Source organism: Chrysemys picta, chromosome 22 (assembly GCF_011386835.1).
Source record: "Chrysemys picta bellii isolate R12L10 chromosome 22, ASM1138683v2, whole genome shotgun sequence".
NCBI lineage: Eukaryota > Metazoa > Chordata > Testudines > Emydidae > Chrysemys > Chrysemys picta.
Genome location: NC_088812.1, coordinates 11,859,113 through 11,875,945, shown reverse-complemented (window position 1 = coordinate 11,875,945; position 16,833 = coordinate 11,859,113). Strand labels below are relative to the sequence as shown.

The following is a 16,833-nucleotide window of genomic DNA, read 5'->3' as shown; positions in this document are numbered from 1 at the left end:
GGCGTGATGCACTCGGTGGCCACGGCCTGTAGCCTGGGCAAGCTGCAGGGCTGCGGCTGCGCCTGGGGGGAGCACGGCGGCCAGGAGAAGCAGCGGCTGAAACTGAGCCAGCTGCAGGCGCTGTCCCGGGGCAAGGGCCTCCCCCCTCACCTGGCCTCGCTCCTGGGCGAGCCCGGCCCGCAGGACACCTGGCAGTGGGGCGGCTGCGGGCCCGACATCAGCTTTGGGGAGCGCTTCTCCCGGGACTTCCTGGACTCACGAGAGGCGCCACGCGACATCCAGGCCCGGATGAGGATCCACAACAACTGGGTGGGCAGGCAGGTATGGTGCCCATGAGGCAGGGGCACGGGGGGGAGGCACTGGCACTGGGGGAGGGGCACAGTGCCTGCGGGGCACAGCGGGCGAGGAGAGGAGGGGAGGGATGCTAGGGGGCAGGGGCACGGGGGGGAGAGGCACTGGCACTGGGGGAGGGGCACAGTGCCTGCGGGGCACAGCGGGCAAGGAGAGGAGGGGAGGGATGCTAGGGGGCAGGGGCACGGGGGGGAGAGGCACTGGGGGAGGGGCACAGTGCCTGCGGGGCACAGCGGGCGAGGAGAGGAGGGGAGGGATGCTAGGGGGCAGGGGCGGAGGGGCAGGGTCACTGCTGCTCCCTGGGAGGCCCATGGCAGATGCCTCAGGCCAGGCATAAGTAGGACGGGCACAGCTCACTCTGCATGCGTGTGTGTGGGGGGGCTCCGTCCTGAGCCCCAGCAGGGAGCAGCCGGGGATCAGCAGCGGCAGGCCCCCATGGCAGGTCGCTGCACGGTCCAGTGGCGGGGAGTTCCGCCGGCTCACCCGTCTCCCCCGGAACAGGTGGTGGCGGAGAACATGAAGCGGAAGTGCAAGTGCCACGGCACGTCGGGCAGCTGCCAGTTCCGCACGTGCTGGCCGGTGGTGCCCGAGTTCCGGCTGGTGGGCGCGGTGCTGCGGGAGCGGATGCAACACGCCGCCTTCATCAGCGCCCACAACCGCAACAGCGGCGTGTTCGGGCCGCGGCTGGGTCCGCGCCGCCTGGCCCGCGAGCTGGTCTACTTCGAGAAATCACCCGACTTCTGCGAGCACGACCCGGCGCTCGACTCGCCCGGCACCCGCGGCCGTGCCTGCAACCGCACCAGCCCCCGAACGGACGGGTGCGCCAGCCTGTGCTGCGGGCGAGGCCACAACCTCCTGCGCCAGACGCGCCGCGAGCGCTGCCGCTGCCACTTCCACTGGTGCTGCTCCGTGCTGTGTGAGCAGTGCCGGCTCAACACCTGGCTCAGCGTCTGCAAGTGAGGGGGGGCCGCCTGCGCCGCCCCCAGCCCTGCCTCCTGCCCCGGCAGCATGGACGGAGCAGCCCCCTGCCCGCTGCCTGACACGAGGGTCCCTGCAGGTGTTTCGGGGCGTGCGCAAAGGCTGCGGGCCAAAGAGAAGGGCAGCACCCCAGCTCCGCGCCCGTAACTCCTAGGGCTTTGTGGGAAGGGAACAAGAAGCGTGGGGAGGGGGAGGGCGCTGCAGTGGGGCCGGGGGGGAAGCTAAGCAAATTTTGCAAATGCTTTAAATGCTGCAGGGGAGTGGGGGAGCAGAGGCATGGGGGGCAGAAAGGGTGTTATGGGGTTGCCAGGAGGCAGTGGGGCTTTCAGGGGTGGGGCCAGGGGGACACTGCAGGAGCAGTGGGGATGGGGGGGGCTGGTCAGCGGAGCAGTGGAGGGGTTGGGGGGATGCTGCGGGGGCAGTGGGGGTATGGGGAGTGGAGCAGAGCAGTGAGAGTTGGGAGGATGCTGTGGGGATCAGGGGGACACAGTGGGGTTGGGGCGGAGCAGTGGGAGTTGGGGAGGAGCAGTGGGGGTCGGCAGAGCAGTGGGGATCAGGAGAACACAGTGAGGGGTTTTATAGATTCATAGATTCTAGGACTGGAAGGGACCTCGAGAGGTCATCGAGTCCAGTCCCCTGCCCTCATGGCAGGACCAAATACCGTCTAGACCATCCCTGATAGACATTTATCTAACCTACTCTAAAATATCTCCAGAGATGGAGATTCCACAACCTCCCTAGGCAACTTATTCCAGTGTTTAACCACCCTGACAGTTAGGAACTTTTTCCTAATGTCCAACCTAGACCTCCCTTGCTGCAGTTTAAACCCATTGCTTCTGGTTCTATCCTTAGAGGCTAAGGTGAACAAGTTTTCTCCCTCCTCCTTATGACACCCTTTTAAATACCTGAAAACTGCTATCATGTCCCCTCTCAGTCTTCTCTTTTCCAAACTAAACAAACCCAATTCTTTCAGCCTTCCTTCATAGGTCATGTTCTCACGACCTTTAATCATTCTTGTTGCTCTTCTCTGGACCCTTTCCAATTTCTCCACATCTTTTTTAAAATGCGGTGCCCAGAACTGGACACAATACTGCATCTGAGTATTGGGTCGGGGTGGAGCAGTGAGGTCAGGGGGACGCAGTGGGGGCCGGGGGGACGCAGTGGGATCTCAGGTTCGGGCATTGGGGGCTGGGGTGGGTATCAGCAGGGGGCCGGGGTGGGGGATGCCGCAGGGTTAATTTATTGCTCTAGGGCAGAGAGCTCAGGGGTTCCGAGCCCCATCAGCGTTACCCGGTCTGTGCGCTCCGTGTCTCACTGCCTGTTTTCACACCTGTACCCGATTCTCGCGGCAAAGCGCGGCCCCGCTTGGCTATTGTAGCAGCAACCGCCGGTTCCTGTCAGTAAAAGCACCTGCCTGGGGAGTGACTGCGGTGAATTCACTGGCACCGGGTTGCAGTGCCCGGCGCTGCACAGACCCCTTCCTGCGCCGACGCTCGCCGGGTGGGGCCTGCTCGGGTCCCCTCTGCTCTTGTGCCCCTCCTGGGTGCAGGCGCTGGACAGGGCTGGGGCAGCAAGGCCCGTTCCCAGCCCAGGCCCAGCAAATATGTTGGTTAAACATTTGTTACATGGAAACTGGGAGGAAGGGGGATTAGAGGGGGCTGGGAGCCAGGACTCCTGGGTTCCATCCCTGGTTCTGGGTGGGGAGTGGGGTCCAGTGGTTAGAGTGGGGGGGGCTGGGAGCCAGGACTCCTGGGTTCTATCCCTGGTTCTGGGTGGGGAGTGGGGTCCAGTGGTTAGAGGGGGGGGGGCTGGGAGCCAGGACTCCTGGGTTCTATCCCTGGTTCTGGGTGGGGAGTGGGGTCCAGTGGTTAGAGTGGGGGGGGGGCTGGGAGCCAGGACTCCTGGGTTCTATCCCTGGTTCTGGGTGGGGAGTGGGGTCCAGTGGTTAGAGGCGGGGGGCTGGGAGCCAGGACTCATGCCTTCCTTGCGAACCCACATGGCATGTAGCTGGAGGGCTGGGCTCCCCACAGCTGATAACAGTGCTGCAAGCTTCCTCACAGCAGTGCCCCCACAGCTGAGACTCCGTGCAGACATCCTTGCGTCTCGTTACAGCAGTGCCCCCAATGGGGCTGCGAGCTCCCTGGTGGCAGTGGGTTGCTTGGGCATGGCAGGTTCTCAGTGCCAAGCCCCGTGGCTTGGGCAAAGCAGAGGCCTGGTGCTCAGGGGAGAAGGCTGGGGGCAGTGGAAGGCAGACGGGTGGTCCTGACCCATGAAGCAGACGGTTTGTTGCAGGGATTTGATAGCGGCTGCTCAGGGAGGCTACAGGACAGGGAACTGCCCTGCTAGGCTGCGGGTTCAAATCCGGCCCTAGGAGGGTGGTGACCAGAGCCCATTACTATCTCACTGTGAGGTGAGCTTTCTGGGGTTCAACCTGCTGCCTCCCACCACCCGACCCGACCCGACCCCGAGACCAGCTGGTCCCTGGCTAGCGGCTCCTGGGACACACGCTCCCCTCTGCCCCAGTGGATTTTGTGTGCCATGACCCCAGTGGAGCAGACCCCCCCACACACAGAGAAATCAGCCTGAGTTGAAGGCACCAGAGGGCAGTGGTGGGGTTGGGGGGATGCTGGGGGGCTGCCGAGGGGTCCCTTGACCGTCTACATTCCTTGCTGCAGTGCCCCTCCCCCAACCACCTCCAGGCAGGGGGGCCAGTGTCAGTCCCCCCCTCCCCCCCCCCCCCCCGCTGACCTGGGGTGAGGAACATTCCCAGGGAGCGCAGGCCCCAGATCAGCCAGAGGCTGCACAGACATTAGCCAGGGAGGGTGCATCACCCTGCCCCCCCCAAGACCTGCCTCGCCCCCCCATTTCAAACTGCACCAGACACCACCCCCCCCCGAGACCAGAGTGGGGCACTGCTTCTGCAGGGGAAACCCCGCACACCCGCCGGTGCCCCCAGGGCCTTCGGCAGGACCGACGGGCAGCAAATGTAAACACGACCCAACTGGGTGCCCTTTGCATGGCAGGCGGGTGGCCTGTGGAACTCACAGCCACTGGGTGTGAGAGGGGAGGAGAGCTGGGCGGGGTCAGGCTGTTGTGCATGAAGAGGGCAGACGCCCTCCCTCACGGGGAATGAGGCAACCCCGACCTGGTGGGGCAGGGGCCTCCCGTCTGGGCCGCCCAGGGGTGGTGCATTTCCTCTGCAGCAGTGGGGGACGGGGAGCGGGCTAGAGGGACCCTCCTGGGAGCAAGGACGCCGAGCCAGGGGCCCCCAGCACAGGGCCCGGCCCCCAGGGCAGAGACCCCAGCAGAAGGTGCTGGGATGCCGGGCAGCAGGGTGTGGGAGACAGCCTTGGCCATGGGGCTGCGGGTCACTGAGTGTGGAAGCCGCATGCAGCGTCTACCCCCCCACCCCGGGGCAGGGCTGAGGGGCGTCAATGGGGGGGGGGGGGCTGCGCCTGCCCTGGGGAGGCCCTGCTTGCCAGCATCTTGCTCCCCTAGCAGCTGAGGTGGGACACTCCCTGGGAGCTGCAGGCTCTGACTCACGCTGCAAACACACAGGCCCTGCCCTGACCTCAGCCTGCCCTGCAGCCCAGCCCAGCCTCCAGCCGGGCGGGGGGGGGGGGGGGGGGGAGAAATTGTACAGAGTGCAGGGCTGTGTGTGTGTGTACCATGAGCAGGGCTCTGTGTGTGTGCATACAGTGTGCAAGGCTGTGTGTGCAGAGCACACATGTACATGGGTCTCTGTATGTACAGTGTGCAGTGAGAGGAGCTCAAGAGGCTCTGTGTGCAGTGAGTGAACACTGGGGGGGGTTGGGGGCTCTGTGTGCAGTGAGGGGGGCTCAGGGGGGCTCTGTGTGCAGTGCACTCATGCCTTGGGGAAGGAGGGAACCCCGGAGCCCCGACTCCAGTTGAAGTGCACTGACCCACCTGCAATGACACAACCCAGGCGTCCTGGCTCCCAGCCGGCAGGTGCCCAGCCTGGCTGCCCATGGGGCAGGTGGGGCCATGCCCAGCCCCAGAGGTACCCCTCTCCTCCAGTGCGTGTCCACACTGCAAGGCGCAGTGCGCCACCTGCTGGGGGAGAGTGGCACTGGCAGCTCCCCCACCCACATCCCAGTGGGGCGCAGGGCCGGGGCCGCTGAACGAGATGCAGTAGATCCGTCCATTGCAGAGCCAGGAGAGAACCCAGGAATCCTGGCTCCCAGCCCCCTCCTCCTCCAACCCACTAGACCCCACACCCCTCCCGGAGCCGGGGATAGAACCCAGGAGTCCTGGTTCCCAGCCCCTTCCTTCTCTAACCCACTAGACCCCACGCCCCTCCCGGAGTCGCGGATAGAACCCAGGAGTCTTGGCTCCCAGCTCCCTCCTCCTCCAACCCACTAGACCCCACGCCCCTCCCGGAACCGGGGATAGAACCCAGGAGTCCTGGCTCCCAGCTCCCTCCTCCTCCAACCCACTAGACCCCACGCCCCTCCCGGAGCCGGGGATAGAACCCAGGAGTCCTGGCTCCCAGCCCCTTCCTTCTCTAACCCACTAGACCCCACGCCCCTCCCGGAGTCACGGATAGAACCCAGGAGTCCTGGCTCCCCGTAATATTTTCTAACCACTCGACGGCCCTGCCATGGGGAGGGGTGATCTCACTGCACTATGGCCAGACGTGCGAGGGCCCCAGCAGACCCAGGGAAGGGTTGGCTCTGACAGCAGGGGGAGAGGCTCCCTCATTCCCTCGAGGCAGGTCCAGGTGGCAGGGTCGGGAGGGAGGCTGGGGCTAATAATCAATACCCAGCTCTTATCTAGCACCTCTCACCCAGGGATCCCAAAGCACTTTACAGATGGGGAAACTGAGGCACAGAGACGGGACCAGCACTTGCCCCAGGTCACCCAGCAGAACAGGGGATAGAATCCAGGGCTTCGGAGTCCCAATCCAGCAATGCAGCAGCACCCACGGAGTGGCAGAGGGGTGCAGCGCCTGTGTGTCCCTCTGGCTGCCGTGGGGTGCACCCTGCGGGGGGCTCTGCAGCACCTCATGGACCCTGCCACAGTAAGCCAGGGGGAAGCTGGCTCCCCGGGGTGGGGGGTTCTGCTCTGGGCAAGCAGCACCCAAGGGACTGGAGCAACCTGCCTGTAGGCAGCGACTGGGCCAGGCCATGCTGGGGGGGGGGGGCAGCCGATGGTCACATGGGGAACTTTGTTCCTGCCTTATCCCCTACTCATGCTGCAGGGGAGCCTCCTCCTATTGCATTGCGCCCTCTCCACTTGTGCAGTGTGACCCCCCTGCACATCTCCCGCTAATGCACCATGAGCCCTGCATGCACGTCACCCCCGCTAAGGCACCACATCTCCCACTAATGCACCATGAGCCCTGCATGCACGTCACCCCCGCTAAGGCACCACATCTCCCACTAATGCACCATGAGCCCTGCATGCACGTCACCCCCGCTAACGCACCACATCTCCCACTAATGCACCATGACCCCTGCATGCACGTCACCCCCGCTAACGCACCACATCTCCCACTAATGCACCATGACCCCTGCATGCACGTCACCCCCGCTAACGCACCACATCTCCCACTAATGCACCATGACCCCTGCATGCACGTCACCCCCGCTAATGCACATCTCCCACTAATGCACCATGACCCCTGCATGCATGTCACCCCTGCTTATGCACCACAGACCCCCATGTACATCTGCCGCTAATACACCACAACCCCCACATGCACATCGCCCCCACTAATGCACCACAGCCCCCCACACACATCTCCTGCTAATGCACCCCGGCCCCCCATGCACATCTCCTGCTAATGCACCATGACCCTATGCACGTCACTCCGCTAATGCACCATGACCCCTGCATGCACGTCACCCCCGCTAATGCACCATGATCCCCCCCTCGCATATCTCCCGCTAATACACCACGGCCCCCCCATGCACACTCCCGATGGCACCTCACCATCATGAATCTCAGCCTTCCTATTCACGCTCCAGCCCCCGCGTGTCCCACGCCCACGCTGATGTGACCCCCCCATTCACACGCATCATCCCCCGGGTAACAGCCCCACCCCAGCGCCCCCAGGCATGCACAAGACCCACGATGCTTCACACCCTCAGCTCCCCAATGCACCCCCAATGCAGCCCCCCTTGCGCTTCCCCTCCCCCACTAGTGCAGCAACCCCCCCCCCATGCATTGCTGCAGCTGCTGCCATGGAGATGGGTTGCTGATCTCGCGAGGTTTGCTGCCCCCCCTCTCCCCAGAGTTAGGCGAGAGCTCTCGCGAGATCCCCGGGTGCGTGCACGGGGCCTGCTGCTTCCGGCTGGGGGGGGAGGGGGGTCGGTGCAGAGTCAGCTGGGGAGGAGGAGGAGGGGGCGGGAGGAAGAGCGCGAGCCGGAGCCGGAGCAGGTAGGTGCGGGGTGCAGGGGCCTGGGGAGTAGCAGGCCAGCCCCTTGGGGGGGCATGCAATGGGGCCCGTACTCCGGGGGGGCTCGCTCAGTGGGGTGCATGGGGGGAGCAGGCCAGCCCCCTGGGGGCGGGGTGTGGGGCATGCAATGGGGCCCGTACTCCAGGGGGGCACGCTCAGTGGGGTGCATGGGAGGGAGCAGGCCAGCCCCCTGGGGGCGGGGTGTGGGGCATGCAATGGGGCCCGTACTCCGGGGGGGCACGCTCAGTGGGGTGCATGGGGGGAGCAGGCCAGCCCCCTTGGGGGGCATGCAATGGGGCCCGTACTCCGGGGGGGGCTCGCTCAGTGGGGTGCATGGGAGGGAGCAGGCCAGCCCCTTGGGGGGGGCATGCAATGGGGCCCGTACTCCGGGGGGGCACGCTCAGTGGGGTGCATGGGGGGGAGCAGGCCAGCCCCCTGGGGGCGGGGTGTGGGGCATGCAATGGGGCCCGTACTCCGGGGGGCACGCTCAGTGGGGTGCATGGGGGGAGCAGGCCAGCCCCCGGGGGGGCATGCAATGGGGGCCGTACTCCGGGGGGGCACGCTCAGTGGGGTGCATGGGGGGGGGGAGCAGGCCAGCCCCCTTGGGGGGCCCATGCAATGGGGGCCGTACTCCGGGAGGGCACGCTCAGTGGGGTGCATGGGAGGGAGCAGGCCAGCCCCCTGGGGGCGGGGGGTGGGGCATGCAATGGGGGCCGTACTCCGGGGGGGCACGCTTAGTGGGGTGCATGGGGGGGGGAACAGGCCAGCCCCCTGGGGGCGGGGTGTGGGGCATGTAATGGGGCCTGTACTCCAGGGGGGCACGCTCAGGGGGTGCATGGGAGGGAGCAGGCCTGCCCCCTGGGGGCGGGGTGTGGGGCATGCAATGGGGCCCGTACCCTGGGGGGCACGCTCAGTGGGGTTCATGGGGGGAGCAGGCCTGATCCCCGGCAGGGTGGGGGTTTGTGTGCAGGCCATCTGGAGGTGCAGGGGCTGCAGTGGGGCCTGTTGCTGGGGGGGCAGCCGGTCCCCCCATGTCACTGAGCCTGGGGAGCCCTGGGAGTGGGGGTGTCTCAGACTAGCAGAGGAGCTGGACCCAGACGTCCCTTGCCCCAGGGCCCCATCCAGAGTGGGGTGTCTGGGGGGGGCGGTGTGCCTCGGGGAGAGCGGGGAGCCCAGCTGGGGGCCAGCATCCCGATGGGGGCAGCAGGCCTTGCCCCCCTGCTGCCGGGGGAGGCTGGTTTTGGGGTCCTATTTGCAGACCCCAATAGTGGAAGGGGCTGAGAGCCCAGTGGGGGGGCAGGGCCCTTCCAAAGAATGAGCGCAGCCCTGTTCTCTGAGCAGGGTCCCCCCTGAGGCTTGGGGGCTACCTCCCACCCCGAGGGGCCCTTCTTTCCCGGGTGGGGGCAGCAGGGCCTGGGGTTTTGCCCCCATGCTGACCAGAGAGTGAACCCCCTGTGGGTTTTCCTGGGGGGAGCTCCCCCCTTTATCACTTGTGAAGTGTTGCGGGTGGAAGGCAGGGAGCGTTGTCGTGCTTCATTATTAGTCATTTTGGGTGGGTGGGTCGCAGCCCTGGGAGTCCTGGGGGCTGCTGGGAGGGCCCGGTGCTCTCACGGGGGGAGGGGGCTCATGGGTCTGGAGCATCTGGGCCCGGGGGCGTCTGAGGGGGGCCCTGGCAGTGCCATGGGCAGGCTGTAGAGGTGAAGCATCAGGCGCTGGTGTGGGCGGGCAGGGGGGCGCTGATACCCCGAGGACAGGGAATGGCCTAAAACGCCAGCGAGAGAGTAATGGTCTGGAACGGTGAGAGGTGCCGGTGCCCCCTTCCCCTGAGCAGGTCCCATGTACAGGCATAGGGGAAGTGGGGGGCTGGGAGCCAGGATTCCTGGGTTCAGTTCCCAGCTCGGGGAGGGGAGTGGGGTCTAGTGGCTGGAGGCTGGGAATTCTTCTGTTGACGCCATGGCCTTGGGTAAGTCCCTGTCTCAGTGCCTCAGTTTCCCCATCTGTGTTAAGGCTGGTCTGGACCCACCTCCTGGGGGCTGCGGTCGGCAGGCGCTGGGGGAAGGGCTATTTTGATTGGTTAGCGCAGCATTAAGAGCCTGTGCGATGGACCCCCCCTCCGCCCCCAGCCCTGCATGTGCTGCTCCTGGCCCTCGCTGGCAGCAGTGTCGTGACCCTGCTGCCGGTGCCTTGGGGGCCGACGCTCCGTGGAGGGGGAGCGAGGGCAGCCGAGTCAGCTGGCCCTGGTGGGCGCTGGGCACGGCCTGGCACGGCTGCCCCCGGCTCTGCCTTTCAGTATTGTGACGCAGGGAGAAAGGTCCCTTGTGTGGTGCACAAAACCAGCCTGTGGCGCTGCCCTGGGCTCCAGGCCGATCCTTCTCACCGATTGCCGGCGGGTCTCCCCTCTGCCCCCAGCCATGGGGCTGGGTAGCCTGAAGCCAATGGGCCAGCAGGGGCCCCTGACTGTCGCTGCTGGCCATGGCTGTCGAACACATGGGGATCAGGGCTGGGTCAGCCGGGCATCGAGCCGGGACTCGGGGCCTGAGCCGCCCAATGCCCCGCCCGACCCAGCCCTGCCGTGGAGCTGAGCTCCTGGGGCCCGGGCCCGCTGGGAGCTGCTGACGCCGGCCGGCCTTGCCCTTCCCGCTGCCCAGGAACCGCGAGCAAGCCGGCCCCGGGAGCCCCTGCACCGCGCCCCCGCCGCCACCATGGGCAACATCTTCGGGAACCTGCTGAAAAGCCTGATTGGCAAGAAGGAGATGCGCATCCTGATGGTGGGGCTGGACGCGGCCGGGAAGACCACCATCCTCTACAAGCTGAAACTGGGCGAGATCGTCACCACCATCCCCACCATCGGTAGGGCCGGGAGCCGGGCCGCGGCCCCTGGGGGCTCCCATCAGCCGGCCCGGCCGTGGGGACGGGGACTCCCATGTGACGGGCGTGGTCCTGTGAGCACACAGCCCCACGTGCTGGCCTGGGGGGCAGGAGGAAAGGACCAGCTGACCCATAACGGGCCTGGGCTCTGGCTGTTGTCTAGCGTTGTTTGGCTCCCCATAGACCATTTCATCAGGACTCCTGGGTTCTCTCCCTGGCTCTGGGAGGGGAGTGGGGTCTAGTGGTTAGAGTGGGGGAGGGCGGGGGAGCCAGGAGTCCTGGGTTCTCTCCCTGGTTCTGGGAGGGGAGTGGGGTCTAGTGGTTAGAGCAGGGGAGGGAGGGGGAGCCAGGAGTCCTGGGTTCTCTCCCGACTCTGGGAGGGGAATGGGGTCTAGTGGTTAGAGTGGGGGAGGGGGGCTCGGAGCCAGGACTCCTGGGTTCTCTCCCTGGCTCTGGGAGGGGAGTGGGGTCTAGTGGTTAGAGTGGGGGGGGGGGGGCTCGGAGCCAGGACTCCTGGGTTCTCTCCCTGGCTCTGGGAGGGGAGTGGGGTCTAGTGGTTAGAGTGGGGGAGGGAGGGGGAGCCAGGAGTCCTGGGTTCTCTCCCGGCTCTGGGAGGGGAGTGGGGTCTAGTGGTTAGAGGGGAGGAGTTACAACGCCTGGGTTCTTTACCCAGCTTTGCTGCTGTCTGAACTTGGAGGCAAGCTGCTGACCTCCGTGCCTCAATTTCCCCATCTGAACCTGCACCGCCCTGCCCCCCCTCCCTGCCTCAGTTTCTTTGCCCATTGAGAAACTCCTGTGCGAGATGAGTTTGCTGGGTCTCAGTCCAGTGCTTGGACACCCTGCAGAAGAGCTCGAGGCAAAGAGGGTTGAGCCCCCACTGGGGGCAGGGCTGCTGCCCCCCCACGACTGTGGCTAACCCCCCCACCCCCCTTTGCAGGGTTCAACGTGGAGACTGTCGAGTACAAGAACATCAGCTTCACCGTGTGGGACGTGGGCGGCCAGGACAAGATCCGGCCCCTGTGGCGGCACTACTTCCAGAACACCCAGGGTACGGTGGGCAGAGCCCCCCCCTCTCCTGGGGGGCCTTCCCTCCCCCCAGCGATAGTCTAGGGCTGGCTGAGTATATGTGGGGGGAGGGAGGGTTAGAAGGTTTCTCCTTCTCCTGCTCCCAGGGTGACCAGATCACAACACTCAAATATCGGGACACAAATATTGGTGTCATCAGCCCCGCCCACAGTCCACCCCTGCTCCTGCCAGGCTCCGCCTCCACTCTGCCCCAGGTCCCACCCCCTCCCTGTTCGCCCCCCACCCCCACCCTTCCTCATCTGCGGGCTTGCTGCGTCCCTCCTCAGTCCCCCACCCACTGCTCGCCTGCCCGCCACTCGCCTCTTCACCCCCCCCCCCCGCCCACCACTCACGCATACTGTGCCGACTTCCCTCTGCTGGGTGGGTGCTCACCCACCCCCCGCCTCTTCCCGCTCAAGCATCCGCCCTCGCTCCGTCCCCATTCCACCCCCTTTCCCCAAGTCCCCGCCCCTGCCCTGCCCCCTGCCCTGAGTGCCCCGCATTCCCGCTCCGCCCCCTCCCTCCTGGAAAGCGCAAAGCACCGCCAAACAGCTGTTAGGTGGCGGGAAGCGCTGGGAGGGGGGCAGGACAAGACGGGATGGGGGGATGGGGGGGAGAAGGAGGCGAGGGGGGGGAGCTTGGCTGCAGTTTTTCCCCATGGGTGTTCCAGCCCCGGAGCACCCACGGGATCAGGGCCTCCCTCCCGCTTGCCTCCTTACCCGAATATTGGGACAAATGGCGTCCCGATCGTACATTGATCTGGACGCGGGATTAAGGGTAAATATCGGGACAGTCCTGATTTTATCGGGACATCTGGTCACCCTACCTGCTCCCCCCCTCCCCTGCCATGGTGTGAGTGGGTGGGGGAAAGAGAATTGGTGAATGACTTTGTTCAACCCCCCATTAGAGGGGTGGGGTGGTGAGGAGGGGTCTAGGGGTGCACTGTCACCCCCCAAGGTGGGGTGGTGAGGAGGGGTTTGGGGGTGCACTGTCACCCCCGAGAAGGGATTTGGGGGCACACTCACACATGGCCCCGGAGTGGGGTGGGGCTCCCTAGCTGGGGGACTGAATTGTCCCCCCCAGTGCCCGGTGTCAGTGCCCTCCCTCCACCCCCCCAGGGCTGATCTTCGTGGTGGACAGCAATGACCGGGAGCGGGTGAACGAGGCGCGCGAGGAGCTGATGCGGATGCTGGCCGAGGACGAGCTGCGGGACGCCGTGCTCCTCGTCTTCGCCAACAAGCAGGTGGGTGTCGTCCCAGGGCCCCTCCAGCCTCGGCCGCCCTGGGGCTGAATTCTCCGCGGTGTCTGTAACCCCCCCTCTGCCCCCCAGGACCTGCCCAACGCCATGAACGCGGCGGAGATCACGGACAAGCTGGGCCTGCATTCCCTGCGTCACCGCAACTGGTACATCCAAGCCACGTGCGCCACCAGCGGCGACGGGCTCTACGAAGGCCTGGACTGGCTGGCCAACCAGCTGAAGAACAAGAAGTGAGCCGCCCTTCTGCCCACCCCCTCTCAGGCTGGCAGGACCCGTCGGTTCTCCCCCCTCCCCCTCTCGTTGGGTTTTGCTTTCTTTCTGGCACCGGTTGCTGTGGGTTTGATTTGGGGTCTCGGTTCTGGCCCCCCCCCTCCCCCGGGGTTTGCACGGATCTCGGTGTGTGTGCGCGTGTGATGAATATATCGATATATAAATATTTATGGGGGGCGGGGGGCATCTGCTTCCGTGCTGGGGCAGCCCCCTGCCGCCGGGGCGGGGGGCACCGACTGCCCCGCGTGTAGCAGTGGCCTTTCTTTTGTGTTGTTTTTATGTTGTTCTTGGTGCCCTGTGACGTGACACGGAGGTAAATTCCTCAAGGCAGCTTTAAGCTTCTGTGTAGGGGGGGCTACTGGTCTGTGCTGGGGGGGAGGGGACACTGCAGGGGGAGGGGGCAGCCGGGCGAGTCGTTTTTGGGTCTCATCCCGTTCCATCTTTCATCTGGGTGGTGGTGGGGGGGGGGGTTGGTATCACTTGCTAGGGCAGCGCCCCCTGCTGGCAACGTGGCCCTTTCCCCAGTCTCCCCCTGCTCCACACTGTACAGGCACCAGGGGGGGCTGGCAGAGCTGGTGGGGGACCGGCCAGTGCAGTCTCTGTGCAAGGGAGGTGAACGTTGCCGAGGGGGGCGCAGGGGGGCTGTGGATTCAGTGGCAGAATCGGGACCATGGTGGAAATTGCCCCTCCAGCCTCGCCCCCCCCCCCCCGGGTTTCAGACGCTGCCGGACCCAGCGTTCCCGTGCGCTTCCCTGTGTCTCCACTGGGGCGGCACCCACAGCTGCTAAATAACTCCCCGAGGTCGCCCCAGAGCAAGGGCCCCAGGTTCACCCCCCCACACACCAAATCATGTCACTTCAAGAGGGAGGATTCCTCCCCCTGCAGCAGCCCCCCCATGTTCCCCAGCGCCCACCTCCTCGGCAGCCGTGGGGGGCTGTGGGGGGCACTCCCGTTATCATGACCACCTGCGGTGGGGACACCCCAAGAGGCGCCTGTTGGGCTGAGCAGGGATTTAGGGGAGATGCATCAGGGACCCCCACTGCCCCCCGGACTTGCCCACAGCAGAGGGATGGTAGCCCTGGGGATCCTGTCCCCCAGGGGCCGGTGGTGGGAGCACGTTAGCTCAGGTTGGGCTGGGTAATTAGCGGCTGTTTCTTGGTGGGCTGGTTAGCAAGGAGTGTATTAATTTTTCCTTTGTACCCGCCCCCCCCAGCAGTCATGCATGTGACCCCCTCCAATCCTTCTCCCCCAAGATGGAGGGAAATTGGGCCTCACCCACTCCCCCGGCTTGGGGAGCCACCTAACCAGCCAACAGGGGCCAGCGATTCACAGGTGACCCCCCCACCCCCTCCCCGTGTGCAGCACAGTGATTGTAACGAGAACACACACACCCCCCGGGCGGACGGACGGACGGACTGTCAGCTCCTCCCCAGCACATGTATTTATACCCCCGGTCTCTGCTTGGTGTGACATGTTGCCCGTGGTTCTGCCCTGGGACGTGGCCCGTGTGTATAGCACCACCTGCCTCTCCCCTCCCCCCCGGCTCTCGGGGTGTTGGATACACGAGGACCCCTGTACCCCCATTGAATATTAAACATGTTTTATGTAGTGCTGGCCCAGTGTCGCTTCTTTCACTTCCCCGGGGCTGCCAGAGGAACTGACACCCCCAACTACTCTCTCAGGCGGGGGGGAGCCAGGACTCCTGGGTTCTCTCCCCTGCTCTGGGAGGGGAGTGGGAGCTGGTGGGTTAGAGCAGGGGGGGCTGGGAGCCAGGACTCCTGGGTTCTCTCCCCTGCTCTGGGAGGGGAGTGGGGGTCTAGTGGATTAGAGCAAGGGGGGGCTGGGAGCCAGGACTCCTGGGTTCTCTCCCCTGCTCTGGGAGGGGAGTGGGGGCTGGTGGGTTAGAGCAGGGGGGGCTGGGAGCCAGGACTCCTGGGTTCTCTCCCCTGCTCTGGGAGGGGAGTGGGGGCTGGTGGGTTAGAGCAGGGGGGTTGGGACTCCCCATCGCACCTGGGCTGAGCTGGTACGTGGCCCGGATCTGGTGCCCTCACCCCCCACCCCCATCAGTGCCAGTGAAGCCAGGTCCCCTGGGCGGGCTGGGGAAGGGGTGATGGACAGGCTGGGGCTGACTTTAATTAGAAACAGCTTAGGGGAGCGATGGTGCTTCTGGGGCAGGGAGATCCGGAGCCAGAGAGAAGCTTTACCCCCCCCCCCGGTCCTGTATTTAAGGGGATATTGGCTAAATGGTAAATCCCATTAGCTCTAATCCTGGCTGGGGGAGGCGGATTGTGCCCGTTCCACACTCTGATTTGAAACAAGTGGGGCAGGCACTGAATCCTCGCCCCCGCGCTGGGCCGGGAGGGGGGGGGGGGGGCACAGGGCCTGGCAGCTGGCCCTGGGGCTCTGGAAGAGAGAGGGGCCCTGGTGCAGGACGCCTGGGTTCTGCCCCGCCAGCTCTGCTGCATATTGACGGTGTGATCCTGAGCCCCGGGGAGGGGCCCTGCAGGTTCGGCCATTCGCACTCCTCCAGCCCGGTCACCCCCCTTGCTGGCTGCAACCCCCCTGCACCCTCCAGCCACGCAGCCTCAGCCCCCCACGTGCTGGGCCCCCATCCGAGCCGGAGCCCTGCGGCAGGACAGGCCGGACGTTTCGGAGCGGCACGAGTGGGGGCGAGGCTGCGCTCTCGGGGGGCAGCAGTGGGTAGAGCGGGTGCCAGGTGGTGGTGGGTAAATGGAAACTCCACCCACGTGTCCCGAGAACACAGCCGTGGGGGGAGACGGCCCCTGCCCTGCCCGGGATTCGGGGCTCAGGAGCGGGGCGGTACAGATGGGCACCAGTCCCTGCTCGGTTTCTGGGGTAGAGCGGTGGTGGTGTGGGCAGTGGGACCGTACTGCTGCAGGGATGGCGGTGCCAGGGTTGTTAATAGTGTGGATGAGCCCGAAGGCCTTGGCCAGGCTCCTGCTGGGAGCTGCCTCCAGTCTCCTGGGGCCCAGGCCGGTGCCTCCACAAGGGCAGGTCAAACCCGCCCGTCCGGGGCATCACCCGTCCGGAGCATCGCCCGTGGGTTCTGCGGTGGGCGGAGGCCAGGCCAGGCTTAGCCCCTGGGTTTCAATGCCGCTGCCAGAGCCCAGGTGGAACGCTGCCCCTGCCGTAGGTCCTGTGGTGTCGACTTGAACCAGGCCCGAGCTGACCGGGGCACGCCAGCACTGGGGGAGCAAAGTGAGGGGTGGGGTGCATGGGGGGAGGAGATATAAAGCCCCGCCTCCCCCCAAGACAGGGCAGTTGGAGCCCAGCAGCTGCCCCGGGTCCCTCCATGCTGCAGGCATGTGCCCGGGTGCGGTGGCCACGGGTACCAGGCCTGAGCCCTGCTTGTCTGACACGAGCGTTCTGCCCCCTGGGGTGAGTGATAGAGGTGGGGGTGGGTGGGGCTGGCACTTCAGCCCAGGGTGCAGGGGAAGGAGCGCTGGGTGGGGGATGTGGGGGGGGGGGGTCTCAAAATGTCACATGCCTGGGGACTGGGCTGGGGGGCACATCTGCAGGGTCTGCCAATCAGTTCCCCCCACTCAACGCTCCCCAGAGCTAGTGCTGCCCCTCAAATCCCCAGTGCTCCAAGCAGGTGGTT

General features: G+C 65.7%; 2 protein-coding genes across 2 annotated transcripts; both read left to right on the top strand.

Annotated features, from left to right (window-relative positions):
- The first annotated feature begins 6 nt into the window (after positions 1–6).
- On the top strand, positions 7–1,551 carry WNT10B (Wnt family member 10B). The gene is made up of 2 exons (XM_065575844.1): positions 7–321; positions 853–1,551. The coding sequence occupies exons 1-2, from the start codon at positions 7–9 to the stop codon at positions 1,309–1,311; spliced, it is 774 nt and encodes a 257-aa protein (XP_065431916.1). The 3' UTR covers positions 1,312–1,551.
- Positions 1,552–7,574: 6,023 nt separating this feature from the next.
- On the top strand, positions 7,575–14,819 carry LOC101951186 (ADP-ribosylation factor 3). The gene is made up of 5 exons (XM_065575480.1): positions 7,575–7,731; positions 10,399–10,600; positions 11,556–11,666; positions 12,802–12,926; positions 13,014–14,819. The coding sequence occupies exons 2-5, from the start codon at positions 10,453–10,455 to the stop codon at positions 13,173–13,175; spliced, it is 546 nt and encodes a 181-aa protein (XP_065431552.1). The 5' UTR covers positions 7,575–7,731; positions 10,399–10,452; the 3' UTR covers positions 13,176–14,819.
- The last annotated feature ends 2,014 nt before the right edge of the window (positions 14,820–16,833 follow it).